This window comes from Trichosurus vulpecula, chromosome 3 (assembly GCF_011100635.1).
Source record: "Trichosurus vulpecula isolate mTriVul1 chromosome 3, mTriVul1.pri, whole genome shotgun sequence".
In the NCBI taxonomy this organism is placed as follows: domain Eukaryota; kingdom Metazoa; phylum Chordata; class Mammalia; order Diprotodontia; family Phalangeridae; genus Trichosurus; species Trichosurus vulpecula.
The window spans coordinates 159,403,678-159,418,741 of record NC_050575.1 but is presented as its reverse complement, the minus strand read 5'-3'; the positions used below and the strand labels follow the sequence as shown (position 1 = coordinate 159,418,741).

At 46.4% G+C, this 15,064-nt stretch overlaps 1 protein-coding gene across 1 annotated transcript in view; it reads left to right on the top strand.

The window, feature by feature from the left end:
• Window positions 1-9,563: 9,563 nt before the first annotated feature.
• Window positions 9,564-15,064, top strand: part of COL27A1 (collagen type XXVII alpha 1 chain) — a 234,115-nt gene continuing 228,614 nt past the window's right edge. Inside the window, exons 1-2 of the mRNA XM_036749857.1 lie at window positions 9,564-9,568; window positions 10,034-10,104. Coding sequence (XP_036605752.1) covers window positions 9,564-9,568; window positions 10,034-10,104 — 76 coding nt within the window. The remainder of the gene's footprint in view (window positions 9,569-10,033; window positions 10,105-15,064) is intronic.

Genomic DNA, 15,064 nt, shown 5'->3' with positions numbered 1-15,064 from the left:
GGCTACGAGATCTCAAAAGTCCCAGTAGCGGGGGAATCCGGGGTCCATTTTTGCTTTGGGGGATGCCCTGGGGCGGGGGAGGCTGGAGCTCCCAGCTTCCTGCCCCGGTGTCGGGTCCCGCCTCGGGAGAGGGAAGGGGAGGGCCGAAGCTCCGGCAGACAGCCTGTAAGGTTTCCCGGCAAAGCTAGCAAAGCTGGGTGCTGAGGGGTCTCTGCGCTGCCCCCGCCTCCCGGCGAAGGAGGGAAGAGACATCCGGGAGGAGGAAGGAAGAAGGAAAGAGCATCCTTCCCACCCCCTTTTGTGCCTAGTTCTGGGCTTCTCAGCCTACCACGGAAAAATCTGTTTTCTGTCCCTCTTCACTCCCCACCCCCGGCTATCCCACTGCCAAAGGAGTTCGATAAGAAGCAGGCAGTAAAGGGTTAACGAACACTGCGTTCGTCCCGGGCCCAATGATTTACAGACGCTCCCTTCCGAGGCTGGACTCCTCCGGGCGGTTTGCAAGTCCTGGGCTCAATTTTCTTTCCTCTTCCCAGCCTGGGGGTACTGGGGGCTCCGGAAGCCAAGCAGGGAGGGAAGCTAGAGATCTTCTGCTATACTGGCGTAGGGCCCCTTCTTCCTGAGAACCTTGGGTGGAAGGAACAGCTTGGAGCCGCTAGTGCCCCTAGCCTGGTGGAAACCTTTCAGGCTGGGCTGGGCTGGGCGGGGGGTGTGTCTGCATGGTGTGTGTATGCCTTAGTGTGCAAATCGTTGTGTGTCTCTCTCTCTCCCTCTCTCCTCTCTCTCTCTCTCCTCCCTCTCTCCTCTCTCTCTCTCTCCTCTCTCTCTCTCTCTCTGTGTGTGAGCGAGCCAGTCAGTCTGGGACTGTACATGAGGAGCACAATGATTTTAACTTTCCCGTTGTCCAGCCGGGAACTCTTGTCTTCAGCATCTGTGCTTGGAGAAACTCTGAGATTAGTTCCATTACAAGCCTCCCTTCTAGGGGAGGAGTACTGGCTAGTCCCACAGCTGTGTGCTCCTACACGCCCCTTTTGTGCCCATAGTCAGTGTCAGAGGTTCCCATAGATGGCCCCCTCCCTGCCTGTTTTGTGAAAGAAAACTAAACATAGCAGTCCCAAATGCTTGCAAAACTGCTTCCATGCTACCTTTCCCAGAACCTGGAATGCCTAGTACTGCTGGTGACAGCTACTCCTCCTTCTTTGGCCCATGGCCCTCCTCACTCCTACTTCAGACCAACTGGATATTCCTGGAGACCAGAACTCTTTAGCTTCCTCCCCTAGGTGCCCCAGTCCCCAATTTATCCCCATACCTTCTTTGCCAGCTTAGAAATGAATTTCTAGTGTCCTCCCTTGCAGTCTGGTGCTAAAACAGATGTCAGTTGATGGGGACAGGGATTGGTTCAGGGTGGGCACCCCACTGATGAGGTTGAGACTTTAGATAACCAGACAATAATCGCCAATTGAGTGTTGAAGGAGTAGGAAGCCTGGCTAATACCCTTCCCCTCCTCTGAACCACAGAAGCAGTCGGTGGGGTTCAATGGAAAGAGCCCCAGAACTGGAGTCAGGAAACTTGTTAATCCAACCAGGAAGCCTGAACAGAATAATTTCCCTGTGGGAACCAGAAGGCATTTACTGTAGTCCACAATTCCAAGGAGGCATGATCTTCTCTCCCATACCTGCGGCCAGCACATAAAACCTAAACCTCCTCATAATGCTTATGCAGAATCTTAACATGTTGAAAAGGGGGAGAAGGAAGTAGGTGAGCCTTCATGGCAGCAAAGCAGAAAACCTTCTCAGCTTGGTTATCCCTGGGTGTCTTCTGACGCGTGTCTGTTGACGTGCTTGGGTATTGCTGCTGAGCCTTGGGAGATGTAGAGAACAGTGAAAGGATTTGACATCATCGAATGTCTCAGAATCTGATCAGCTTCAACTTTAATAGCTTTTTACCCTTTATCTCTTCTCTAGGGTGTGTCCGTGTCAGGAACAGGAGAGAACTGTTCTAGCCCCAACTCTGCCACTTTACCTGTAAGGGCCTCATTTGGCCTTATTTGTTAAACAGTGGTAAGCTTTCCTATCGCCTAGGATTGTGAGAATAAAATTAAATGATGGATGTGAAAACACTTCAGAAACAAACATGAGGGGTAATTGTACTTCTTAATAAGCCCTTCTTCCTTAGCGTGACATAGGATAAAGTTGAACAAAACCCTTCATCCTTACTTTGCTCCTGTAGAAAATGTCTAGACACAAAGAAAGTGATGGATCTTCTGTCCCTACCTATAGTGTTCCCGCTGTCCTCTTCTGGTAATCAGTTGGATCAGCCTTTTCATAAGCAAGTGAGTGGCACCACTGACTAACCTCATTCCAGAGTTGATCTACGGAGGAGAACCTCAGGAAGAAGAAGCTGATAGGAGAGGGTATAGTGTAGTCCAAAGCATACTAGATTTGAATTTAGGGGACCAAGTCTGAATTTCTACTCTGCTACTTATTTCCCATGTGCCTGGGGGCAAGTCAAAAATCTCCCTGCCCTTCAGTTTCTTCACTTGTAAAATGAATCCTGTGAAACTGAAGTCTAGAGAGGTGTGCCTGGCACACAGTAGCTTAATACATGCTTGTTGATTTGACTGAAGAGATTTGGCCAATGTCATAGAATAAGTTGGTGAGTGATATAGCTGGGACCTGAACTCGGGCCTTCTGACTCACCCCACTGTTCTTCCGAGTACACCACCCCATTTCCCTTAGTATGTAGAAGTCACTTCTTTCCCTGAAAGGAAGAAAAATGACACAGAATTGCGGAGATGGAAGGAACCTCAAAATTAGGGAGACACTGAGCTTAAATAGAACCTTCCCATAGTCTCCTTCACATGACCATCATCTGAGTTCAGGATCATAAATTCCCTCATCTCTTGTCACCTGGACTATTTTAGGGGCTTCTTAATTGACCTCCCTGCTCTCTAATCCATTTGTACGGCTGCCAAAGTGATCTTCCTGATGCATCGGTCTGCCTATGTCACTCTCCTGCTCAAAAGATTCCAGTGTCTCCCTAATTTTTTGTTCAGTTGTGTCTGATTCTCTGTGACCCCATTTGCAGTTTTCTTGGCAAAAATACTGGAGTTATTTGCCATTCTTTTCTCCAGCTCGTTTTAGAGATGAGGAAACTGAGGCAAACAGGATTAAGGTGACTTGCCCGGGGTCACAGAGCAAGTAAGAATCTGAGACAGGATTTGAGGTCTTCCTGACTCCAGGCTGGACGGTCTCTGCACTGTGCCACCTAGCTGCCCCAGAGGGGCCTTGAATTATTGCAAATGATTATTCCCAAGAGAAATCAGACTCCATAGCTTATAATTAATTGGAAGAGGGCCCTTCAACCTGAAAATCTTTCTAGATCCATAGTTGGAATAAGAGCTCACTTTTCTCTAGTGGTTTACAATTTCAGCAAGGTGCTACCTTCACCATAACCCTATGTAGTAGGGAACATCAGTATCATTTCCATTTTACAGAGTAGCTAGGAAGTAGGCTGCTGATATTGGAGCCCAAGGCTAGAGCTCTTTATATTATACTGACTTTCTATGGAAAAGGCTCCTTACAATGCAGTTTTGGGCTGCTGTCACACCCTTGGGAGCCTCTCCTCTCTTCAGCCCTACTCTTCTTTCCCCTCTTCCCTCCTCTCCTCCTCTTCCCCTTCTCACCTCTGCCTCAAGTATCCTTGGTTGGGAGCAGTGGTCCCTTTTAGCTCCCCCATAACCCTTCGCCAGGCAGAAGAGCTGAGCAAACAACCTAGAAAAAGTCAGCCCAGTGCTAAACATTATTACTAATAGTCTAAACAGGAGTGAAACAAGAGGAAAATAGTCAAAATGTTCTCAAATCATGGGCCGGGGAACCAATCTTTCAGCCAGGAGAGGTGAGAAAAGTAGAATTTGGAGCCAGTTGCCTCTGATGCTATTAGTAATAAAATGCGGACCCAGCTTTTCTAAATTGTGATCATCTTCCCAAATGGTAGCCCTTAGACGGGCACAGAAACCATTTATTTCTGTGGAAAGTAGAATAGTCTAATAGGTAGGACCCAGCATGGGGGCTTGGAGACAGTACATTGGGTTCCCAGCCTCAGCTCTGTGACTGGCACAATCACAGTAATACTGGAAGTCAATTAACCTCTATTTCTACTCTCTGCAAAGCAGATTTTCATATCCTACCTACCTCACTTGTATGATTGCTGTCTTAGCTAGATTTTTAAATGGCATTCTGAATAATAACACCATTGCTTAATATAAATTCATTTTTATATAGAGCTAGGAAGTTTATAATGCCCTTTTGTCAGAGCAGCATCTTGTGAGGTAAATTATGTAAATATTGTCCCCATTTTGTAGCAAGAATACTTATATAGCTCTAGAACTAAATCCCAGGTCTTCTCACTGCACAACCTCCTTTACAATATATCACACTGCTGAGTGTGTTGGACAGAACTTTGGATTGGATGCAGGGGACCTGGGTTCTAATTCCAGCTCTGACATAAATTTGCCTTGTGACCCCAGCGAAATCCCTTTCCCTCTCTGGGCCCTAAGTTTCCTTCTCTGTAAAATGAGGGGATTGGACTAGATCAATATTCCCAACTTTTTTCAATCTCTGTGTCCCTTGGCTTTTAATAAACCATCCTATATACTCCAGCCCCCTATACTATTTAATATGAAAGGAAATAAATTCTAGAGTTTGCCATGCACATGCGATTAATTTTTCATAAAGAAAATGTTATTGGCCCTGTAACATTTTTTAGTATTATGAAGTTGTTAAATGTTTATTACAACACAAATAAAGCAGTGAGAACTTTGGTTCTATTTCTTGCCACTGGTAGTAGTTTGAGTCTCAGTATCATTTTTTTGAAAAAAGATGAACTTTTATTATGTTGAGCGCTCAATTTATTTCTTATTTTTTGATTTGATTGAGAACAGGACTGAGAATCCTGAATCCTAGAGATAAATTGTTATAAACAGAGTCAAAGACTTGTGAGCACATTGGGTAAGAAGTGAGATCAGCTTCTCCAAGAGTACACCAGAAATTTTATAACTTCATTCATTGGAAATCAATTTGGACTTTCTGATTATTGCAGAAATTTTTTTTAGCTTATCTTTCATTCATCTTTGTTCTTGATTTTTCTTAGCTCAATACAAGAAGAGTTTCATGGTCAAGCCTCATTTGTTTGGTTTCAGTCAATAAGAATGACTCCTTCACCTGCCTCTTTCAGCCTCTTCAGAGTTGCTAGAACAATCCTTCTCTTTCCCATCATGCTCCCTCCCTCACTATTTTCTCTCCAATCCATAAGTTTTTTCACTAGTACTACTACTTTTGTAATGTTTCATTAAGATAATATAGTTTTTTTTAACCAAATAGTCCTTGTCCCTCCCCGTCACAAGTTTTTTATGCCTTTAAAGTCCTTTTCTGCTGCAGGGTTTTTTGAGACTATGATTAAATGCATCTGGGTATGAAATTCTCAGCTAAGACGGTAACAAGTGGGAGGCTTGATTGATTGGGCACAGGCTTTTGAGATAGGAATATCGATTCCAATCTTAACTGTAGCACCCATGTGTTTAGACAGAATGTGCCATATTTGTTCTGGTCATCTTCTGGCTACTCCCACTTGAAAAGTAGGAATAAGAAGTCCATCAACCCCGCAAGTAAATACAATACTTTAGGGATTGACGATTTGCAAAGAGTTATAAAGAGGAGAGGAGGGAGTTATAAAGAGGGAGGCTCCCCATGGAAATTCTTTGATTCCCAAACACAGTGCTTCCAAGAAAGCTCAGTATAGTATTGCAGGCCAATAGTCCCAGTGGCTGGGGAGGCTGAGGCTGGTGCATTGCTTGAGTTCAGGAGTTCTGAGCTAGAGTAGGGCTAAAGTTGGCCTGGCGTCTACACTGTCTGGCACCAAGCCAGGGAACCCCCAGGAGGCAGAGGACGCCTAGACTTCCTAAGGGGAAGTGAACCAGCCAGGGCCAGGTCAGAAACAGTAGGTCAAAGCTTCGGTCCTGATCAGAAGTGGAGGTGGGAGATCTTACACTTCTGGCCTTGGTGAGAAAGCAAGAGCTAATCTCCAAAAAGAAAAAAAGTTCAGTAAAAGCTAGTTTTTAGAGACAAACTGACAGAAACAACTTGTTCTCTCTGGCCACTCTGCCAGTTGAGGAATTGTCCCTTCCCCTATCATGTTCATGCTGTTATAATGATAGTGATAATAATAACCACAATAGCTTTGCAAAGTGCTTTACATGTTATCTCGTACTCTAACCAGGCAGCTGTATGATGGTGGGAAACTATCTCATGGATAATCCAAAACCAGGGATGCTTTTAAAAATCACTTCTTTAGGGCTTTGGAGTACACTGACTTTTGGACAGCAGGCTGGTCTTTCTAATTCCCTTTGGCTTGAACTAATATGAAAGCAAGTTTACATTTCCAGAGAATGCACTGGCTGGGGGCCAGGGGAGGCAACCCTGAAGTGTGCGTGGGGCTGGAGGAAGCCAGGCTTGGATGAAACATTGCCAGTTTGGCGATTCACATAATGGATAAGTTATGAGTGGATCATCAGGAGTTAGTTCTATGTTGAACATTTTTTATTGTTGTTCAGTTGCTTTTAGTTGTATCCGACTCTTCATGACCTCGTTTGGGGTTTTCTTGGCAGAAATACTGGAGTGGTTTGCCATTTCCTTCTGCCACTCGTTTTACAGATGAGGAAATTGAGGCAAACAGGGTTCAGTGACTTACTCAGGGTTACATAGCTAGTAAGTGTCTGAGGTTGGACTTGATCTCAGGAAGAGGGATCTTCCTGACTCTAAGCCCAGCACACTATGTACACTGTGCCACCTAGCTGCCCCTGTTAAATATTAAGTAGGTAACAAACTGGGTCCCTTTAGGAGCAGAACTCAGTATGGCCTAAAGGGGAGCACTGGGCTTTGGAGTAGAAGGAAGAGATTTGAGTTCTAACTCTCCCGCTTACCAGCTTTGTGATCTCTAAATTCTCTGAATCTATGGGGCACTTAACCTCTCTTGCCTCAGTTTCCTTATCTGAGATATTTGAACCACCTATGCCCAAAGGGTTATTGTGAGGATCAATATAGAGAATATATATGTATATATGCACACATACATGCACACACATATTCACGTATACATGCACATGCAAATATATACATATATAATATATATAGTGTTTGTAAACTTTAAAGTGGTAGATACATCTAAGCTGTTCATATTATTCCTTACCTCTAGGAAATCACCCACAGACTTTGTTGTTAGCCTTAAATCAGATCCCCATGTATTCCTGGTCCCCAAACATCTACATATGGACTGGAGAAGATACTAGCCTTCAGTCAGTCAAATGTTAAGAGTTCGTGGGATCATAGATTTAGAACTGGAAAGGACCTCATCGATCATGCAGTTCAGCTGCCTCATTTGACAGACGGAGAGACTGAAGTCTTAGGGTGTTATGGGATTTGCCCAAGAATACACAGGTAGCAAGTAGAAGAATGAAGATTTGAACCCAAGTCCTCTGACCCCAAATCCAGGCCTTTTTCCTCTGTACCATATTGGAGGGATAAATTGGGGGAAAAGAGCTCATTCTGGCCCAACTCCCTTTTAGGGCTCAACTTCTCTTTAAAATATGGAGGCTGGACTAAGGTCCTCCCCAGCACTGATAAATGATTCCAAACTGGTTGTTATTTCTTCCCTGGTCTGCCAGAAACTGGCATGTCACTGTGGGAGTGTAGATGCTGAAGTGAGGGGGTGAGAGGAAGAGCTAATGCCAACATTCCCCCTCTCCCTTCTCACTCCAGACGTACTCAGGCCTTTCACCGTGGCTGGTGGAGGGCTAGCTTGGGCTGGAAACTACAGGAAGGTAGGGTTGGAACCTGTGGGGAAGAGAGTTTTCCTGGACTCCCCTCTCAGAGGTACTCACCGGGCCCTGGGCAGGGAGCTCTCATGGAAAAATCCACGCAGGGGAACCTGTCGGGATTGATCGTCCCATCCATCTCTGGCCGCACTTGGAGAAACTGTTCAGTTTTTCCACTCATGCCAGCATCATCTTGCCAAAGTGTTTTCCGTTGATGTTTTGGTCTTTGTCATAGCGCCAACTGTGTTTAGAGCGGGCAGTGGAGGCTGAGCGGCCTGGGCCAGCTGGAACCCTTCCCTGGGCTTCTGTCAGCGTTGCTGTCCATCAGAAGTCTCTGGCTTGAGGAAGGGGACTGTACTGACCTCAGTGTCCAGTTTGCCCTCCTTCCTGGTCTGGCAATTGCATTGTTTTTTGGTCCAGGATGGTACTGAGGCAGGAGCAGTAGAGTCACCAGGCAGGTGAGAGCAAGGTCTGAGACACTGTAATGGAAAGAACCCTGGACTTTAGTCCAGGCTCTTCCACTCATTTGAACAAGTCATTTCTTTTCTTTGGGCCTCAGTCTTCTCATACATCAAACGGGTATAATCATCTCTGGCTCAACCTCCTTCCGATGGGTTTTGTGAGGATCCGATGAAGGAACAGATGTGACAGACTTTGAAAAGTGAAGTGTCAATGCAAAGTGGAATGGTGTGTCAGGTTGGAAACAGAGTGGCCAGAGGAGGGTTTGAGCATGGCACTTTTCCACCTGGTGCCTTTCTTCCTTATTTGGAGCCATTGGGCCCTCAGTGATCTTTAGTGAAAGGTCAGCCAGCACATAGTAAGGGCGATCCCTTCACCTTCTATGCGTGGAGAGGGCTTGCCATCCTCAGCCCCTGAAACGTAAGAGATTGGTCTGCTAAAATAGAGAGGGGCTGTCACCTGCACAGGTGTCCAGGGAGCCTTGAGGCATTAGAGCATCTTTATAGCCATCAAGGAGGCATGGCATGGGAGTCTGGAAGAAGGGAGGTGGGGGAGAGTAAGTCTGGGTGTGCCCCCCATACCCATGCCCTGCCAATCAGCTTATGGGCTGATTGTATGCAGTTGAGTCTCCAGCTTTTTCTTAGTATCTTCTAGGGGAACCCCCTTCTCTTATTCCTCTGCCCTCTTCAGTTTGTCATTTTGGGGACAAAACAAGGGGTTGAGAGAACCTGTGAATTAGACCCTAGTCTTATTATGTCAGCCAGTCTGCTCTCAAGCACGTATTCTGTCCTAGGCACTGTGATAGTTCTGGGGATGCAAAGGAAGAAGTGATCAGACTTGTGTTTCAGACATATCCATTTGTTAGCTGTGGGGTGGGTTGATTTATTATTGATTGACTGATTAGGTGCCTGCTGTGTCTTCAGCACTGGGCTAGGCCCTGGATATACAAAAGTGAAGCCTTCCTTGTCCACAGAAAGTGGTAAGGCTCCCTGAGATACAGAAGTTGGCACGTGCCAGATGAGGCAAATCACCATGGCCACCTTCCCTCATATTCAATTATAGACAGAGTGGCATCCTGAAACCCCATATCCCAGGATGAGCAGTGTCCCTCAGACCACTGGCCCTGCTTCCAGCCTGGCCCCACAGTCATCATTGGTGAGGGGATGGCATTTGTGACCACTATGGAAGACAAAACAGCCTGGCTGAAGCAACAAATGTCCCAAGGGAAAGATAAGGCATGGCGTATGCCAGGTCGATCAAACCACTGCTACCTCCCCTCAGACTCAGGTAGACAAAGCCCAGGACCTTTTGTCTAAGAACCCAGGAATAGAAACCCCCTCCTACCTAAGCTCCAGGATCTGCTGCCAACTTGGCTCCTGTTGCCATCATTGAGGGTGGCAACCCTTTGCCACCCCCACCAACCACTGAACAATTGCTGTCAGTGGGCAGGTGAGCCCAGGAATAACAGTCTACCAGCCAAGCTGCTGTAGTCATTGTCTGGGGGCAAGAGCCGTCTCCCAGAAGGAGGCTGATTCTGAGTCAGTCCTCCTATCTTCACTGCTTGGGAGAGTTGGCCATTTGTGTCTTTGGATGGTCCTGGCCAACTCCCTTCTCCCCTCCCTGCAGCCACACCCCCTGGCAATGGGATCTGGTTACTGGAGCTAGGAACTGACGTGTGCTTTCTTGCTTTCCCTCTCTGATTTATAGGGGATTCCTCTTAGCCTGGATTGTCTTCTCTTCTACCTGTGGCCTGGCCTTCACCCAGGGAGATCCTGAAGGTACTTTTCTCTCTCTCTTTTTAAACATTTTTTACTTTAGGAAAAGGGAGCAAGGGTGGGGAAACATCATCCCTGAGAATCATGGCTTACCTTTGAATGCTTCAGTTTTCTGCATGATCATTATAAGCTTCAAGGAATCGAAAGCATTGTCAGAAATCTATGCCTCTCTCTTGCCCCTGGCTGGATTTCAATATTATTAAGCCCCTACTATGTGCCAGGCCCTGTACTAAGTTCTGGGCATACAAAAAGAGGTCCCTGCCCTTATGGAATTTACAATCTAATGCGAGAGAAAACAAAACAAATACATAGAAACAAGTTACATACAGGATATGTAGGAAATAATGAACAGAGGAAAGGCACTGGAATTAAGAGGGATTAGGGAACGCTTCTGGTAAAAGGGATTGTCATCGGGACTTAAAGGAAGCCACACAGATCTAGAGCTTAGCCTTGCTTTGTGCCATGGACCGTTTTAGCAGTCTGGTGGTGTAGAGCCCTGTCTCAGAATAATGTTTGTTGCCTATATTCATAATGAAGGGAAATGCTAAATTTCAGTTAGAGGTTAGTCAAAATAAAGATGTAATTGATTTCTCATGTAAGTTCGTGGACTGCAGATTCAGAACCCTTGATCTAGAGTTAGAAAGGACCTCAGGCCATCAAGTCCAACAACCCCCCCATTTTTGTCATCGTTCAGGCATTTTCAGTCCTGTCATATTCTTTGTAACCCCATCTGAGGTTTTCTTGGCAAAGATACTGGAGTGGTTTGCCATTTCCTTCTCCAGCTCATTTTACAGATGAGGAAACTGAGGCAAACAGGGTTAAGTGACTTGCCCAGGGTCACATGGCTAGTAAGTGTCTGAGGCTGGATTTGAACTCATGAAGATGAGTCTTCCTGACTCCAGGCTGGGCGTTCTATCCGCTAGCTTCCCCCCTCATTTTACTGTTGAGGAAACTGAGGCCCAGAACGGTTAAATGATTTGCCCAAGGTAACCTCCCCTGTAAGCATCCATTTGTCACAGTGGAGGGAGCACTGAGTATAGAGTCAGGAGATCCAGGCTCACATACCATCCCCAGGTCCCGTGACTCCAGAGCCTGTGCTCTTCCCTCTGTGCTGAGTTTATAAAACTTGATATTGACAGCCTCAGAATTGGAGACCAGGCTCCCTGACCCCTGTCTCAGAGTGGGAGGAAATGAGCTTGGTGTGTGGAAAACTGGAGTGATATGGAGATGGGAGAATAAACTAGAGGAGTCTGGAGGTGGGCACCCAGAGGAGCGCTCGTTAAGGGAGGTAGTGTGGGCTGCTGTAAGAGACTCGACAGTCATGATGGCAGGGAAGGAAGCCACAACCCAGACAGCGTTATAGTAAGATCCTTAGGCCATTCATTCATGGTACAGTTAGGATGAGAACTTCCGGAGCCCAGAGAGCTCACTTGTCCTCTGCTGGGCCTCATAAGCCTCCTTGCCTCTCACTACTTGCTGTGGTTGTCCCACTGAGGGCCAGGGGATCCTCTTGGGAGAGGGTCAGGTCGACTCTTCATGTCTGGAGACTGAAACATGTCTTTCCCACATCTGTTTGTCAGGCAGCCACCTACTTGTTCTTAAAATAGCAACACCTCTTTCTCCCTAGCCATTGCTTTAGGGATGGGCAAAAGGGGAAGAAGGGGATAATAGCCTGGATTATAATCCGGGAACCCTAGAATTGGGGGTGAAGGGAAGGTTCCAGGCCTAGTCTTTGCCTTAGCAATAACCCTAGCTTCAGAGAGGGGATGGGGGTGGGGTGAAGCCCAGCAGCACCAATCCAGCAGCACTTTTATGCAAATGTCATATTTTCCAAACTTGCTTCCCCCTCCTCCCCACCCCCACCTCCCCTGCAAAGTAGGTGAACAGCTGTCCAGAGCCCTGAGTCAGGCACTGGTGGGGGGGAGTAGGAGCAGAGGAGGGATGTTTTTGGAGCGAGGTTTATGTAATAAAGGCATCTAGCTTGTTCCAGCTGGAGAGCTCAGTTGGATTGGCTCAGTTCTCCCATCTCAGCCATTTGGCCTGTTCTTACTGATTCTCTCCGTACCCTCCTCTATTCCCTTTCCCCCACCCCCCACCCCTGACCCATCTCTCTCTCCCTCTCATCCCCACCCCCCAAATGACCAGATGTTCTTTCATTGGCATTTTTGTGGCTTTCGTACAGAACAAGACCAAGGGATCGACTCTGAATGGGCTTCAGGAACTCCGGGTTCAAGTCCCAATTTTTGAGGCAGCTAAGTGGCACAGTGGGTTCAAAGAGTAATAATTGTAACCATAACGTTGCTGTTGTTGAGTCTTTTTTCAGTCCTGTCGGACTCTTTGGGGTTTTCTTGGCAAAAGTACTGGAGGGGTTTGCTGTTTCCTCTTCCACCTCATTTTACAGATGAGGAAACTGAGGCAAACAGGGTTAAGTGACTTGCCCAGGGTCACACGGCTAGTAAGTGTCAGAGGCTGGATTTGAACTCGTGTAGATGAGTCTTCCCAACTCCAGGCCTGGCGTTCTATTCATTGTGCCGCTTAGCCCCAATAACAATGTTCATAGGTAACATTCACTGTGCTGAGTGCTTAACCATCATCATCTCATTTGATCCTTACAACAACCCTGGGAGGTAGGTGCTGTTATCAGCCCCATTTTATAGACCAAGAAAGTGAGGCCAACAAGTGATCTGCCTAGGTCACATAGCTAGTAAATAACTGAGGCAGAATCTGAACCCGGCTTTTCCTGACGCTAGGTCCAGCACTCTATCTGCTGCACCATCAGCTATGTGACCCTGGGGATATTACAAGCACCGACCCCTCGGGGCTGCTGTGAACACAAAGTGAGATCATGTTCGTAAAGCACTTTATTTAAAGTGCTATAAATACATGCTAGCTATTACTGTAATTTTATTGTTATTATTTTTCAAATCACTTGCCCACTCTGGCCTCGGTTTCCTCATCCGTAGAATAAGGGAGCTGGACTCAATAACCTCTCAGGTCCTTCATAGTCCTGATGTTCTGCTTTCGGTAACTTCTTCCAGTTTTGATATTCTGTGTTCTATGGACCCTTCTAGCATTGAGGCTTCAAGTTTTTTGTCTCTTCCAACTCCGGCTTTCTAACGTTCTGTGTTCTAACAGCCTATGTTCTAGCTCTAACATTCTGTGTTCTAGGGCTCATTCTAGTTTGGACATTCCATATTCTAAGGTTTCTTCTAGCTCCAGTATTCTGGGTTCTAAGTTCCTATCCATATGTATAGCTGTCTACATCCTAAGGACCCTTTTAGCTTAACCTTCTGTGTTCTGAGGTCTCTCCCCACTCTAATATTCTGTGTTCTAATACTCCTTCCAGTGATAAATGTCTGTGTTCTAGGGTCCCTTCCAGATCTAACACTCTATAATTCTATCCTAGGAGAGATATGAGAGATGGGGTGCACATTATATTACTTCCACCTCCACCCTGACACCCTCTTTTCTCCCATGGATTACAATAACATTTTACTCCTTCCTAATTTCTCTTTTCTGGGACTTGAACCCAGGTTTCCTGACTCCCATCTCTTTTCATTTTGCCTGCTGAAAAGGAGAGAAGAGAGTAGGCATTTAACTCTACCTAGTCCCTCAGATTCTTTGGGTCTCAGAGTTGCTTTAAAGAGAAGGGGAATGGATGGCTTTGGGGGAGACATGAATCCAAAGGAATTCATTTCAGGCTTGCTTACCAGGGTTGCTAAAAGTCCAGGGATATTCGGTCGGGTCTCCCATTTGTTCAGCTGGCTATTTAAAGTCTCAGACCCACCCAGCTCAGTGAGTTGTCCCCATCTGACCAGGGCTTAGGAACCCACCTCCTTATTGCTAGTTCCCCAGATACCAACAACTCACTGGACTCAATTGCTCCAGGGTGCAAAAGGCCAAAAGCAGAAGGATGGAGAGAGGCTTGGAGGATCTTATATAAACAAATTTGGGAAGCTTTTTTTTGGATCTGTTGTTTCCTTTGGTCCATCAAATTCCGTGCTGGTAATTACTGGGCGGATGTGGCCTGTCTTGGCTCATGGTCAGTTGTCCAAACTCTAAGCTCTGGCCAGAGGACAGAGTTCAGGAGGAAACCTAGACTGCCTCTTCCCCATGGACAGTTACATTGACAAGAATCCTTTCTCCCTGTGTGACTTTCACAATCGGAGCCTTTCTAGAGACCTCAGGACGTTGTCTCAGCCAGGTCTCACTGAATCTCACTGAATCCCTAGAGACTGTAGGGATTATCTGAGTCTAGCCTCCTTCCCTGTGCTTCCACAGTATGTCTACGGTTCCTCTGATGGAGGCTAGTGAGCTTCTGTTTGGGAACTCTCAGTGATGGGAATTTACTCCCTAACAAGGAAGCCCTTTTCATATCTGGAGACGGGCTACACGGGGGATCTCCTTCATCTTCGATATGAAGGTAACTGTTTCAAAAGCCCTTCCAATGTTTTGAAGATAGCTCTCATACTACCCCCCACCCTTTCCTAGGCTAAATAGAAGGAAGCTATGTGGTACAGTGGTCAGGACACTAGATTCAGAATCAGAAAACCCAGGTTCACATCTTGGATCTGCTACTTCTTATCTATGTGAGCTCGGGCAAGTTACTTCATCTTTCTGGGCCTTGCTTTCTTCATTTGTAAAATGAGGGGGTTAGGTTAGATGACTTCCCTCTCAACTTTAAATCTGTGATCTCATGAGCTCATGATCATCAGCAGGAGGTGGGAAGGCTTCACAGGGAGGGGAAGTGGGCTTGAGCTGAGCTTTTACCGAAGGGCAAAATTTGGACAAGTGGAAATAGTCTTAACAAAAACAGAGCAATGAGTTAGTGATTCAGGCTGCATCCCCACTGTGCAGTGGATAGAGGTTGGATACAGAGTCAGAAATACCTGAGTTCAAATCCTGCCTCAGATACTTACTAGCTCTGTGACCCTGGTCAAGTCACTTAACTTCCTTTTGCCTC